At 57.5% G+C, this 13326-nt stretch overlaps 2 protein-coding genes across 10 annotated transcripts in view; both read right to left on the reverse strand.

Moving 5' to 3' along the window:
- The window catches only part of DECR2 (2,4-dienoyl-CoA reductase 2), a 10866-nt gene extending 4465 nt beyond the window's left edge, over window positions 1-6401 (reverse strand). Inside the window, exons 1-4 of one of the 2 annotated variants that reach the window (XM_025370470.1) lie at window positions 6216-6401; window positions 2741-2809; window positions 1360-1411; window positions 320-455 (exon numbers count right to left, since the gene is read on the reverse strand). In XM_025370470.1, coding sequence (XP_025226255.1) covers window positions 320-455; window positions 1360-1411; window positions 2741-2809; window positions 6216-6295 — 337 coding nt within the window. In that variant the 5' untranslated portion in view covers window positions 6296-6401. Of the gene's footprint in view, window positions 1-319; window positions 456-1359; window positions 1641-2740; window positions 2810-6215 lie in introns of those variants that run through there. The other variant, XM_025370469.1, reaches the window with a different exon arrangement.
- Window positions 6402-7310: 909 nt separating this feature from the next.
- Window positions 7311-11536, reverse strand: NME4 (NME/NM23 nucleoside diphosphate kinase 4). 8 transcript variants are annotated; one of them, XM_025370478.1, is made up of 6 exons: window positions 10964-11085; window positions 9972-10148; window positions 8915-9048; window positions 8568-8669; window positions 8327-8439; window positions 7311-7843 (listed from the first exon to the last, which is right to left on the reverse strand). In XM_025370478.1, exons 3-6 carry the CDS (start codon window positions 8927-8929, stop codon window positions 7720-7722), a joined length of 354 nt encoding a protein of 117 aa, XP_025226263.1. In that variant the 5' UTR covers window positions 8930-9048; window positions 9972-10148; window positions 10964-11085; the 3' UTR covers window positions 7311-7719. The 8 variants fall into 8 exon arrangements, with proteins under 8 accessions (XP_025226263.1, XP_025226262.1, XP_025226259.1 ...); XM_025370477.1 differs by having other exon boundaries at window positions 9963-10148; XM_025370474.1 differs by lacking the exons at window positions 9972-10148; window positions 10964-11085 and adding an exon at window positions 11204-11536.
- Window positions 11537-13326: the final 1790 nt, after the last annotated feature.

The following is a 13326-nucleotide window of genomic DNA, read 5'->3' on the forward strand; positions in this document are numbered from 1 at the left end:
GGAGGCAGAGGCCGGGAGACAGAGGGCCAGAGACAGAGGCCGGGAGACAGAGGCCCGGAGACAGAGGCCGGGAGACAGAGGCCCGGAGACAGAGGCCCAGAGACAGAGGCCGGGAGACAGAGGGCCGGAGACAGAGGGCTGGAGACAGAGGCCCGGAGCCTGAGTCTGGGCCTCAGGTACATGGATGGGTTACAGCCCACCCCAGCGCAGGCAGCTAGGTTCCCCGGCACAGTCCCCACCCCAGGACCAGAGTTCTAGGGCCTCCAATCGGTACCACCAACCTGTGAGAAGCCACCACCCTCACTCAGCACCGACTCACAGTTAATGAGAATGTCAATTCTGCCAAACTCCTTCAGAGCCTGGTCCACGGCAGCCATCACAGCTGGGGGTGCTCGGACGTCCATACAGAGAGGGAGGCAGCGCCGGCCAGTGGCCCCAGCCAGCTTCCTGGCGGCCTAGAAGCCCAGGTAAAGAGGCAGACAGCAGCCCTGCAGCCCCGGCCTGGAGAAAAGGCCTTTGGAGTCTGCAGAGGACAATGCGTCCGGGTTCCACTGGAACCCTGGGTTTGCTGCGGGGCCCCACTCTGGGGAAGCACAGCCTGCAAGTACCCACGGACCTGGCAGATGTTTGTGGGGACCTGCCACACTCTCCCCACACCGCCACCCGTCCTAGAATCCTCTCTCTGCATCGCCCTCCAGGCCACCGTCACCCATGTCCTGCCCCTGCCGCAGACCAGTGGCACAGGTGAGACTCTCCTCACAGGTTGAGGGCTCCGGTAGGTGGGATGCACGGACCACCTAAATAACCCAGGTGAGCCCAGAGATCTTTCTTGGGGCCACGTTACCACCAAACAGGAAGGTCCCTCCCGGGACCCAATAACTAGATTTGTAAAAAGTCAAAGATGTCTCTGGTTAGCCATTTACACTGAAGCTCCATATTTAGAAGTGCAAGTTTTGGTGCCGGCTGGGCACGGTGGCTCACGCCTGTGATCCCAGCACTTTGGGAGGCTGAGGTGGGCGGATCACCTGAGGTCAGGAGTTCGAGACCATGGTGGTCAACATGGTGAAACCCCATCTCTACCAAAAAAATACAAAATTTAGCCAGGTGCGGTGGTGGGCGTCTGTAGTCCCAGCTACTCCAGAGGCTGAGGCAGGAGAATGGCGTGAACCTGGGCGGCAGAGGCTGCAGTGAGCCGAGATCGCACCACCACACTTCAGCCTGGGCGACAGAGCAAGACTCCCGTCTCAAAAACAAAAAAAATGTTGGTGCCAACATCCCCTTAGCCTCTGGACCCTCCTGGCCCAGGCCCAGCACCCCCACAGCCACCCGCACAGGGGACCACGGGAGAGGTCCTCTCACCATCAGCACTCGTGGCAGGCTCCTGCTGGCGATCACCGTGTGACAGCCGTGCCTACAAAACCAGAAGCAGGTGTGAGGACAGTGCAGGCGAGCCGCACTCCCAGGGGGCGTCTGCCCGGCTCCTGGGCAGGAGTCTCTCGGGCGGAAGTACCAGTCCAGGGCTGAAGGCCCAGCTGGCAGAGGGCACGGGGCGTGAACAGGACTGAACAACTCTGGAGGGACCTCAGGTGGTGCCCACCCTGGGGTTTCTGGCATGGGACATCCCACCGCACAGGCCTGCCAGCCCTGCCCCAAACACCAGGTACAGAGACTGCTGTGAGCCACAGAGGCCCAGCCTGCTGGGCCCACATCCTCCACCCTCTTCTCCCTGTGGGGCTGGCGTGGAAGACCGTTCTGAAGCGGGGTGCTCCCTGCTCCCCTTCCTGACCACATGGATGCAAATCCACCACGTTGGCCTCTAGGGACCCCGGTTCCAGGAAGGCCGCTATGATTTCCAATTTCCAGCTTATCTACTGTTCTTGCAGAACAGCACAAAGATAAGTCCTGCCTTTAGGTCAAAACAATCTTGATGTTATCTTCAACAAATTCCTACACACTCCCTCTGAAGCAAGACCCTTTCCCTGTGGTACAGAAGCCCTGGGCCTGGGGGTAACAGCTTGGAGACACCTGTCTCACAGCCACCCACATGTCTCGCAGCCACCCGACTAAGCTTCTGCCCATAAATTCCCCAATAAAATCACCTCACAGGGACAAACGGGATCTGTCTGCCTTGTTCTTTGATTTCTCCGCTCTTCTGGTTTGGGAGTTGCTTCCCCACAACAGCCACAAAGGCGACTACCCCTGCTAGGCAGGCCCCACTGGAGCCGCAATGCCCCGTTCGGTCCTCAGACGCCCCGAGCACAGAGCCACCAGTGGAAAGGCCAAATCTCTTCCTGTGGGCCTCATCTTTCTGGTCTGAAAAGCAGGAGCCTCAGGGGAACCGAAAAGGAGTCCCTCTCTCCCACCTCAGCCTAACTCTAGCCGCTGTCAGGTGGGATACGTTGCTGACCCCGGCCTGAAGCCACAGAATTGTGTCCCAAGAAAAAATGTGCCCTGCCGGGCGCCAGCACTGGGACCTGACACAGCCCTGACTCTCGAGGTCCCAGCAGGCCCCAGACCAGAGCCACACAATCTCCATTGACCTGTAGGAGCCCCGAAGTCCTGACTCCCCCCAGGGCAATCCTCGACCCCTCCCCAGTCCCTCTGGCAGGCACCTGGATCCTGTCAGGTGGATGAGCAGGGGACTTCTACCTCCCACCAGCATCTTTCCAGGGGTCCAGCATCCAGCAGGGCCCAGGCAGGGAGAAGCGGGGAGCAGGGAGGGGACACAAAGCAGTCTCACCGCATGAAAATCTCAGCAATCCGGAACCCAATCCCAGAGCCGCCACCTGTGATGAAGGCCACTTTGTCCCTGAGAGTAAAAGAGTAGGCTCCGTTAGAAGAGCCCTGTTGGGCCAGACGGGTGGCTCCCAGCACTTTGGAAGGCCAAGGTGGGCGGGCCACAAGGTCAGGAGTTCGAGACCAGCTTGGCCAATATGGTGAAACCCTGTCTCTACTAAAAATAGAAAAATTAGCCGGGCGTGGTAGTGGGTGCCTGTAGTCCCAGCTACTTGGGAGGCTGAGGCAGGAGAATCGTTTGAACCCAGGAGGCAGAGGTTGCAGTGAGTGGAGATCACACCACTGCACTCCAGCCTGGGCAAAAGAGTGAGACTCCGTCTCAAAATATATATATAAATAAAATTAAATTAAGATAAGTAAAAAATAAAAGAGCCCTGTTAAAATACACCCCCCATGGCTCAAGCCTGTAATCCCAGCACTTTGGGAGGCCGAGGCGGGTGGATCACGAGGTCAGGAGATCGAGACTATCCTGGCTAACATGGTGAAACCCCGTCTCTACTAAAAATACAAAAAACTAGCCGGGCGTGGTGGCGGGCGCCTGTAGTCTCAGCTACTTGGGAGGCTGAGGCGGGAGAATGGCGTGAACCCGGGAGGCGGAGCTTGCAGTGAGGAGATCACGCCACTGCACTCCAGCCTGGGAGACACAGCGAGACTCCGTCTCAAAAAAAAAAAAAAAAAAAAAAATACACCCCCCATATTGCTATATGGCAATGATTTAAAATGAAAATTCGGGCGCCATGGCTAACGCCTATAATCACAGCACTTTAGGAGGCGAAGGCGGGCGGATCACCTGAGGTCGGGAGTTTGAGACCAGCCTGACCAACATGGAGAAACCCCGTCTCTACTAAAAATACAAAAAATTAGCCAGGCATGCTGGCGCATGCCTGTAATCCCAGCTACTCAGGAGGCTGAGGCAGGAGAATCGCTTGAACCCGGGAGGCAGAGGTTATGGTAAGCCGAAATCACGCCATTGTACTCCAGCCTGGGCAACAAGAACGAAACACAGTCTCAAAATAAATAAATAAAATGAAAATTCATAAAATTATAGTCTTTTATATATTTATTTTGAAACTAATTCTTGCTACGTCATCCAGGCTGGAGTGCAGTGGCACCACCACGGCTCACTGCTGCCTTGACCTCCCAGGCTAGAAGAATCCTCCTGCTTCAGGGACTACAGGTGCATGCCATCATGCCCAGTAGCTTTTTCTTCTACTTTTTCTAGAGAGGGGTATTGTTTTGTTGCCCAGGCTGGTCTTGAACTTGTGCTGACACAAACTTGCAAAGTGCAGTGGGGGAAAGAGTATTTTGGTGTACAGGCTCATGCCTGTAAATCCCAGCACTTTGGGAAGCCGAGGTGGGTGGATCACCTGAGGTCAGGAGTTCAAGACAAGCCTGACCAACATGGTGAGACCCCATCTCTACTAAAAATACAAAAAATTAGCCGGGCTGAGGCAGCAGAATTGCTTGAACCCAGGAGGCGGAGGTTGCAGTAAGTATTTCGACAGAAATTGACAGAAGTAGATACAAGATAGAAAAAATAACCCTGGTTTAAACAAGATAGAGGTTATCGTTTCCTCTCTCCTAAGCCCTGCATGGCATGAATGTCAAAGATGATTCCTGAGATTCAGTGAGCTAGGTCAGGATAATATGGCTTTTTTATTTACTAGAGATTTTCTTTTTTTTTTTTTTTTTTTTTTGAGACGGAGTCTCGCTCTGTGGCCCAGGCTGGAGTGCAGTGGCCGGATCTCAGCTCACTGCAAGCTCCGCCTCCCGGCTTTACGCCATTCTCCTGCCTCAGCCTCCCGAGTAGCTGGGACTGCAGGTGCCCGCCACCTCGCCCGGCTAGTTTTTTGTATTTTTTAGTAGAGGCGGGGTTTCACCGTGTTAGCCAGGATGGTCTCCATCTCCTGACCATCCGCCCGTCTCGGCCTCCCAAAGTGCTGGGATTACAGGCTTGAGCCACCGCGCCCGGCCTTATTAGAGATTTTCTTGTACATATTAAATGTGTACTAATCGGTATGACTGGCACAAATTGTACCAGATGGATGGGCAGAGCTCTAAGTTGCCTTTCCTATTCTTAATGATTAAAGATTACTTTTGGGCCAGGCGCAGTGTCTCACTCCTGTAATCCCAGCACTTTGGGAGGCTGAGGCAGGTGGATCATCTGAAGTCAGGAGTTCTAGACCAGCCTGATCAACATGGTGAAACCTCATCTCTACTAGAAATACAATTAGCCCAGCGTGGTGGCGTGTGCCTACAGTCCCACTTGGGCGCACTGAGACTGAAGCAGAATTGGGAGGCTGAGGCAGGAGAATTGCTTGAACCCAGAGTGAGACTCCGTTCCAAAAAAAATTTTTTTTTTTTTTTACTTTGCAGAACACTCAAAAAGAAATGTCAATACCTTTCCTTGGAGAACATAACTTAAAACTTTTTTTCTTTTCTTTTTTTTTTGAGATGGAGTTTCACTCTTGTTGCCCAGGCTGGAGTGCAATGGCGCGATCTCGGCTCACTGCAACCTCCACCTCCCAGGTTCAAGCGATTCTCCTGCCTCAGCCTCCCAAGTAGCTGGGATTACAGGTGTGCACCACCACACCCAGCTAACTTTTTGTATTTTTAGCAGAGGCTGGGTTTCACCATGTTGGCCAGGCTGTTCTCGAACTCCTGACCTCAGGTGATCTGCCCACCTCGGCCTCCCAAAGCGCTGGGATTACAGGCGTGAGCCACTGCTCCTGGCAAAAGATCACATTTGTAATAAAAACTTGAACATGTTGCAAATTGAAAAAAAGAAAAGGAAAGAAAAAAAAGGATCCGCCCATTGGCCGAGTGAGGGAGGACTTCGACCTTTACCCGGGCTGCCTTCCCATGTGAACACCAAGGCGTTTGCAGGAAAATGAAGAGCTGCTGGGCAAAACCCGGCATTCCTGGGCCTTCTGGGTCTTCGGAAAAATGATTTCAACCTAAAATTTTATGTTAAGAAAGACGAAGCCAGGTTGGGCCGGGCACGGTGGCTCACGCCTGTAAATTCCAGCACTTTGGGAAGCCGAGGCGGGTGGATCACCTGAGGTCAGGAGTTCAAGACAAGCCTGACCAACATAGTGAGACCCCACCTCTACTAAAAATACAAAAAATTAGCCGGGCTGAGGCAGGAGAATCGCTTGAACCCAGGAGGCGGAGACTGCAGTGAGCCAAGATCGCGCCACTGCACTCCAGCCTGGGCGACAGAGCGAGGCTGCGTCTCAAAGAAAAAAGAAAAAAGAAAAAAAAGAGAAAGGAGCCAGGCGAGACAGGTTTCCTAACACACGAGCCCTCGGTGCGGACCCTGCCGGCCCTCTCGGCGCTACGGGAACCACGTGGGGGCGCCCGCGCCCGCGGACCGGACGCCGCACCGAGGCTGCGCCCGCTCCCCGGGCCCCGCTCACCGCAGCAGGTCCGGGCAGAAGAGGTGACGGTACGCGGGGAGACAGTCGTCCCCCTCCACGTCGGGCGGCGGCTGGGCCATGACGCTCGCGGCGAGGACTGCGGGGACAGCGGGCGGGATCTGCCTTGGCCTCCGGGACCCCGCGCGAAGCGGCGAACGCTCCTGGAACCGGGAGCCCCGCCCCACTCCCCGGACGCCCCGCCCCCGCGCGCGGGCTGCTGGGACTGGAAGTCAGCGCGCGAGGTGCAGGCGCAGTGGGGGGGGGGCGGTTCCCGCGGCGGAAGTCCGGCGTTCTGCGTGTCCCCTCCCCGAGTCTTTTTCACAGGTATTCGGCGTGAGCGCCGCGTTCGGAGCCTGCGGAACTTGTGGGATACCCGTGGCTCTTGGGTCCAGGCCGGGCTCGCAGCCTCTGGGCCCCCGTTCGCATCCCCGTAAACACCATGGGGAGCGCGGCCTGCCCTGCGCCGCTTCCCAAAATGACCCGTTTTGAGGCCAATAAAGAATGGTCCGGGGCCGGGCGGGGTGGCTCACGCCTGTCATCCCAGCACATTGGGAGGCCGAGGCGGGCGGATCACGAGGTCGGGAGTTCGAGACCATCCTGGACAACATGGTGAAACCCCGTCTCTACTATCAAAATACAAAAATTAGCCGGGCGTTGTGGCAGGTGCCTGTGTAATCCGGGCTACTCGGAAGGCTCAGGCAGGAGAATCCCTTGAACCCGGGAGGCGGCCCGGGCGGGGCTGTGCCGCGAACCCAGGACGGGGCGCCCCGCCTGTACCACTGTTGGAAGAGGGGAGCCCGCCACGGTCACGGGGGAGAAACACGCAGGGCCGCTCCTGGACTGGACATACCCGCGGGCCAGCGGCTTCAGGGGCGCGATGGAGCCGCCACCGCCACAGTAAAGGCTGCCAGGCCCTTTTTGCGCTGGATGGTGTCAGCCCGCCGGCCCCTTTCTGCCCCTTCCCAGGGAAGGCAGCTCCTTCTTTGGCGGGATCAGACGGCACCGGCTCGCGCCCAGCTTGGGTTCCCCGGGATTGCAGGCTGGTGGTCTCTGGATCCCCGCCTGGCTCATACATCCAACAACGTTATAGAACTAGGTGTGCAAAACTTCATCTTTACTCTTCAACTCTTTACAACTTGCATAAAAGCGTCATTTCTACCTCAGTTGGCGGAAGTCATAATTAATGTACCACCCATGTGCTGGGCACAGTGAATTTTAATGCCTCCCCTTTGGAGGAAAGGTTAGGATAACTTGCGAAGACCCCCCCCACCACAAAGGCTGTCTGGCACTTTGGTGCAAAACGGATTGGTCCAATCTTGTGCTGGCTTGGGGTACAGAAAGGCACTGAAGTTGGTGGCTGAAACTCCGCTGGGCTGGGCTGGGGCAGAGGTGAACAGGGAAGTAAGTGGTGTGGGATAGGCAGGGATGGATGTGGCCGTGGGTTCTTGTTGACAGAGGTAGTTGTACCTGCGTGGAGGCTGGGGTGGTAAGGGCAGCTTGAGCCTCAGGCTGAGTGGATGCTGCTGTGCTGGCCCCCGTCTGCCCAGCTCACCAGCTCACTGCTCTGGAACCACAGCTGGATCTCCCGCTGGGCCCCCTCCACGGAGTCGCTGGCGTGGATGACATTCCTGTGCCAGTGACAGGAGCAAGGTGAGGCTCAGGCTTCATGTGCACCCTGAGGAGTCCCAGGGACCATCTGTTGCTCCCCTGTTGCCCTCTGTCTAGGGGAGCAAGCCTGTGACTGCAGACAGGGAAGGAGTAATAGTGGAGCTGGGAAACCGGGTTCCAGCATGGCCTCAGCCTGTTACAGCCTCGTGGACCCGCCCAGACCCCAGCTTTTGGGAGCCTCATTTCCCCCCAAGTTGCCCCGTGCCAACCCCTTGGGGTGTCAGGCAATGATGGCACGGTACATACAACACGAAGGGAACGCCTCATTGCCCTGTGTGCAGGAGGGTCTGGGAGAACACCGCTCTCACCAATGTGAGCTGTCATGTTCCACCTGGCTTCAACCCAGCACAGCAAGACACCCAGGTCTCGTGGATCTGCCACCACCCCAAGTGCTGGTCCTCCTCGTCCCCAGCAGCAGCCCTGTGTGTCAGGACCCCCCGTACCTGCTGATGTGCACGCTGAAGTCACCCCTTATGGTTCCTGGGGCAGCCTCAGCCGAATCAGTGTGTCCAATCATGGCCCTGGAGGCGCGGACGACATTGTACCCTTCCCAGACCTGCAGCGCGAGATAATGGTTGGGAAGAAGTGGGAACACCAAGGGCCCTGCGCCCAATCCAGGGCCCCTGCCTTTGCTGGGGGGAAGACACACCGCCAGGCCCTCCCACCACCCCTGCCCTGCCGTACCATGGCCACCATGGGCCCAGAGCTCATGTAGCGGATGAGGGCAGGGTAGAAGGGCTTCCTCCGCAGGTCCTGGTAGTGCTCGGCAAGGACGCTCTCTGGTGCCTGGGTGGCATTGAGGGAAGGAGGAGGAGCCACAGAGAGTAAACTGGGCACTAGCGCAGCAGCTGTGATGCCCTGACCAGATAACACCAGCATGGGCAGCACCCCCACTGCAGAACAGATCCCTCCTGCCCCTTCAACTGCCAAAGCCAGGCCCTACCCTGACACTGGCTGGGATGTGAAAAGGCTGAGAAGGATCCCCCAACCCTGTCCCCCCGGGGATACCCACAAGCCCAGAGCCCCACTACCTGCAGCATCTTCATCCCCACCAGCGTGAAGCCCCGCCTCTCAAAGCGCTGGATCACGTCCCCAACGAGCCGCCGTTGCACCCCATCTGGCTTCACCGCCACCAGGGTCCGTTCCCGGGTCCAGGAGGGCCCTCCTTTAAAAGGCAAGGGGTCGGGACACTGACACCTCACCCTTTCACATCCCCACGACCCGGGTTTCCCTGCCAGAGCCCGGGCGTCACCAGGCTTCAGGGTGTCTGCCACTATGCAGAGCCCTCTGGAATGGACAAGGATGGTGCCCATAGCCAGAAATGCTCCCATCATAGTCCCTGTCAGGGACACCCAAAACAATGTGTCCCCAGGGCTTCTAGCCTCTCCCAGGGGCCATGGCTTCTCCCAGCAGAGGCAGAGGCTGCCTGAGATGGCGCGGTCACCCGGAGGTCCAGGGAGACACTGTCCAGCTCAGGGATCACCACCCCAAGGTCCATAGAGGCACAGCCCAGCTCAGGGACCACCCCGAGGTCCAGGGAGGCACAGCCCAGCTCAGGGACCACCCCGAGGTCCCCGGAGGCACAGCCCAGCTCAGGGACCACCCCGAGGTCCCCGGAGGCACAGCCCAGCTCGGGGACCACCCCGAGGTCCACGGAGGCACAGCCCAGCTCGGGGACCACCCCGAGGTCCAGGGAGGCACAGCCCAGCTCGGGGACCACCCCGAGGTCCCCGGAGGCACAGCTCAGCTCGGGGACCACCCCGAGGTCCACGGAGGCACAGCCCAGCTCGGGGACTACCCCGAGGTCCACGGAGGCACAGCCCAGCTCGGGGACCACCCCGAGGTCCACGGAGGCACAGCCCAGCTCGGGGACCACCCGGGGTCCCCAGAGGCACAGCCCAGCTCAGTGGCCGCAGGGAAGTATGGAGATCTGGCAAAGCTCCAGCCTCACTTTTGACTCCAGCCCTTCTGGATGAGGACAGACATGGTCTGAAGCCCAGACTTTCCACGTGAAGAGGAACCCAGAGCCCACCCTGTGCTTGAGGTGAAGGAGTGGCAGGAAACCAGGGAGAAACACACTTTCCCCACCGGTGAGCCCTGGAAACACGGACAAAAGGGGCCTGAAGATTGAAGAGGGAAGGTAGCAGGGTTCCTGCCGGAGCCAGGAGACGGGGTCTGTGCTGCTGTGGAGTTTCAAGGCCTGCCGCTTCCAGACCCAGGGTCAGCACTGAGCTCCGCCCCAGCCGTCCTCCACTGGAGGGGACGCTGCCAGGGAGACAGAAGTCGTCCTCACCCTCCCAGAGTCCCAGGCTGCTCCAGAGCCAAGCTACCCTCCGCATCGGGTCCCTGGTTTCCAGACGAGCCCAGACCCTGTATGTCCCACAAAGAGGCTGGACAGAGCCAAAGGGGCCCCGCCAGGCCAAGAGGAAAAGTTAACCCCAGCAGGCGGCTGAGGCCCATGGGAGGAAGACCCCCTGGTTGGTTTGTTCCCCCAAAACGCAGTTCACAGGGCGCCCTGTGTAGCCTGGGGTTCTGCTGCGGCTGGTGCGGGGATCGGAGGCGGCGGCTCACTTTTCAGAGCCGATGGAGGGAGCCCTGGGACATGGATCGTCCTGTGAGGTGGCAGCTGGGGGGGCCGGGTGGCGGTGGGGCCGGGGACTTAGCGCCTGGCGTCCCAGTCAGATTCTGGCCTAACCTGGCCTTCAGCGAACGCCCCAGCGGAGCGGCTCCCCACCCCCACCCCGGCCGGGAGCCGCCTCACCGCCCAGCGCTGCCGCCGGCCTCTGCCCTCCTTGGGCTCCCGGGCCCTCGGTCTCCCCGGATCCACCCAGGCTGCCAACTCGCCGGGCGCCTGCAGCCTGGGGCCTGGGGAGGCGAGAAGGGGCCGCAGAGCCGGGCGGGCCCTGGAGGGGCGCGGGGGTGCAAGCCGGCGCCTTCCCCAACTCGGGCGGACCCCGCAGCCCGCGCCCCGAGGCCTCTGGGGGAGTCGGACCCCGATCCGCACGTGCGCGGACAAAGGCCGAGCGGCGCGCGCCCCCTCCGTCCCCCGCGTACCCGCCGGGGCGCGCGGCCCCACTCACCCGAGCTGGGGCGCACGAGCAGGCTCGGGTCCGGGGCCCGCGGGCCGCGGCGCAGCCCCCGCAGCGCGGAGCGCCAGAAGAGGCCGCCCATGACGCCCGGCCCGCGGGCCGCTGCGAGCGCGAGGAGCGGGCGCGGAGGGCGGTGCCGGCCACAGACCCGCCCCCGCCCGCCCCGGAGCCCCCGCGCCGATGCTATCCGCAGCCCGCCGCCGCCCCAGACCCCCGTGGCCCGGCGCTCACGGGGCGCGTGGAAATGTTCAACGCCAATTTCTGTTAAAATTGAAGAAAAAACAGAAAATAATAACGAATCCCTCTCGAATTGCATTCGTCTTTATACCGACGCAACTGTTAACTATCATTTTAACGCTTTCCCGCGGAGGAAGGCCCACTCGGGAAGCTGAGGCGGGAGGATCGCTTGAGCCCAGGAGGTTGAGGCTGCAGTGAGCTGTGACTGCACCGCTGCACTCCAGCCTGGGCAATAGAGCAAGACACTGTCTCAAAAATAAATAAATTCACGGACCAAAAGGAGGTCTAGAAGCCCTGGTCTGAGCTGCCTCCAATGGAGGGTGAAATTCCCACGGGAGCCCCAGGGCGGGAGGAGGCGCTCCAGAGACGCTGGCCCTGTGGCCAGGACAAGTAGGCCGGACTACAGACCCGCGCCACCACAACCAGCTAATATTTTAATTTTTTGTAGAGATGGGGCCTCCCTGTTGCCCATGCTGGTCTCAAACTCCTGGGATCAAGAAATCCTCCTGCCTTGGCTTCCCAAGGTGCTGAGATTACACATGTGAGCCTGGTCTGTGAATCTGAATGGGGAAAATCCGACCTTTATTCTCAAATGGCCTCTGATGTGGCTGCATTCCTCTAATTCATTCAGTTGTGGATATGAGAAACAAGGCACAGTCATAGTTGCAGGGCCTGTGACTTTGTCACCAACAGAATTCACAGGTATGATAATATTGAGTAGATACCACAGTGTGCTACTGTTTGAAATAGTTAGGTCTCCCACTCCTGGAACTTAATGAATCTTGAAAAAGCTTGCATTATTTTTGCTGCTATGTGAATGGAATTGTTTTCTTATTAAAATTGTCCGTTGCAAGTGTATAATGTACAATTGAGGCTGGTTGGTTTGCTTTTAGACGGAGTGTCGCTCTTGCTGCCCAGGCTGGAGTGCAGTAATGGCATGATCTCTGCTCACTGCAGCCTCTGCCTCCCAGGTTCAAGCAATTCTCCTGCCTCAGGCTCCTACAGGTGTTTGCCACCACACCTGGCTGGTGTTTTTTTGTATTTTTAGTAGAGACGGGTTTTTGCCATGTTGGCCAGGCTGGTCTCAAACTCGTGGCCTCAGGTGATCCACCCGCCTTGGCCTCCCAAAGTGCTGGGATTACAGGCGTGAGCCACCGCGCCTGGCCAACAATTGAGCTTTGTGCATTGGTCTTGTATCCTGCAAGCCTGCCGAATGCATTTATTAGTTCTACTAGTTTTTTTAGTGAATTCCTTGGGAATTTCTTTGTATAAGATTGTGTCATATGGAGCGGGGCACGGTGGCTCGTGTTTGTAATCCCAGCACTTTGAGAAGCCAAGGCGAGCAGATCACAAGGTCAAGAGTTTAAGACCAGCCTGGCCAATGTGGTAAAACCCCGTCTGTACTAAAAATACAAAAATTAGCTGGGCATGGTGGTGCATGCCTGTAATCCCAGCTACTGGGGATGCTGAGGCAGGAGAATGGCTTGAACCCAGGAGGTGGAAGTTGCAGTGAGCCGAGATCGTGCCATTGTATTCCAGCCTGGGTGACAGAGCAAGACTCTGCCTCAAAAAAAATCATGTCATATTGGAATAGAGATGGTTTCAGTTCTTTCTTTCCAATCTGAATGCTTTTATTTTCTTGTCTAGTTGCTCTGGCTAAAATTTGCAGTACTATGGTATAAAGAAGTGGCTTTGTTTCTTTTTAGAGGCTGGATTCTATGGCTCAGGCCTATTATCCCAACAATTTGGGAAGCTGAGGCTGGAGAATCACATGAGCCCAGGAGTTTGAGACTAGCCAGGGCAATATAGCAAGACCCTGTCTCTTCAAAAAAATAATAAAAATAAATAAAAAATATATGAGTGAAGTGTATAATATGTTAATTGTATTCTAATAAATCTATTGCAAAAAGGAAAAAGCAGTTATTATTATATCATACATTGTTTAATGTTTTGTTTTTGTTTTTTTAGCAAGAGTCTCGTTCTGTCACCTGTGCTGGAAGGCAGTGGTACAGTCATAGCTCACTGCAGCCTTCACCTCCCAGCCTCAAGCAATCCTGCCTCAGCCTCCCCAGTAACAAGGAAAACAGGCCTGAGCCACCGCACTTGGCCTAAAGTAT

This window comes from Theropithecus gelada, chromosome 20, assembly GCF_003255815.1.
Source record: "Theropithecus gelada isolate Dixy chromosome 20, Tgel_1.0, whole genome shotgun sequence".
In the NCBI taxonomy this organism is placed as follows: domain Eukaryota; kingdom Metazoa; phylum Chordata; class Mammalia; order Primates; family Cercopithecidae; genus Theropithecus; species Theropithecus gelada.

Excerpts from the sequence above, each read along its gene's own strand:
- NME4 (XM_025370471.1), bottom strand. The coding sequence starts at position 9,217 with ATGATGGGAGCATTTCTGGCTATGGGCACCATCCTTGTCCATTCCAGA. Across the intron at positions 8,440-8,567 it reads CTGGGCCCATGGTGGCCATG|GTCTGGGAAGGGTACAATGT; the intron begins GTACGGCAGGGC and ends CTCGCGCTGCAG. Across the intron at positions 7,844-8,326 it reads TTCAGCGTGCACATCAGCAG|GAATGTCATCCACGCCAGCG; the intron begins GTACGGGGGGTC and ends TCACTGGCACAG.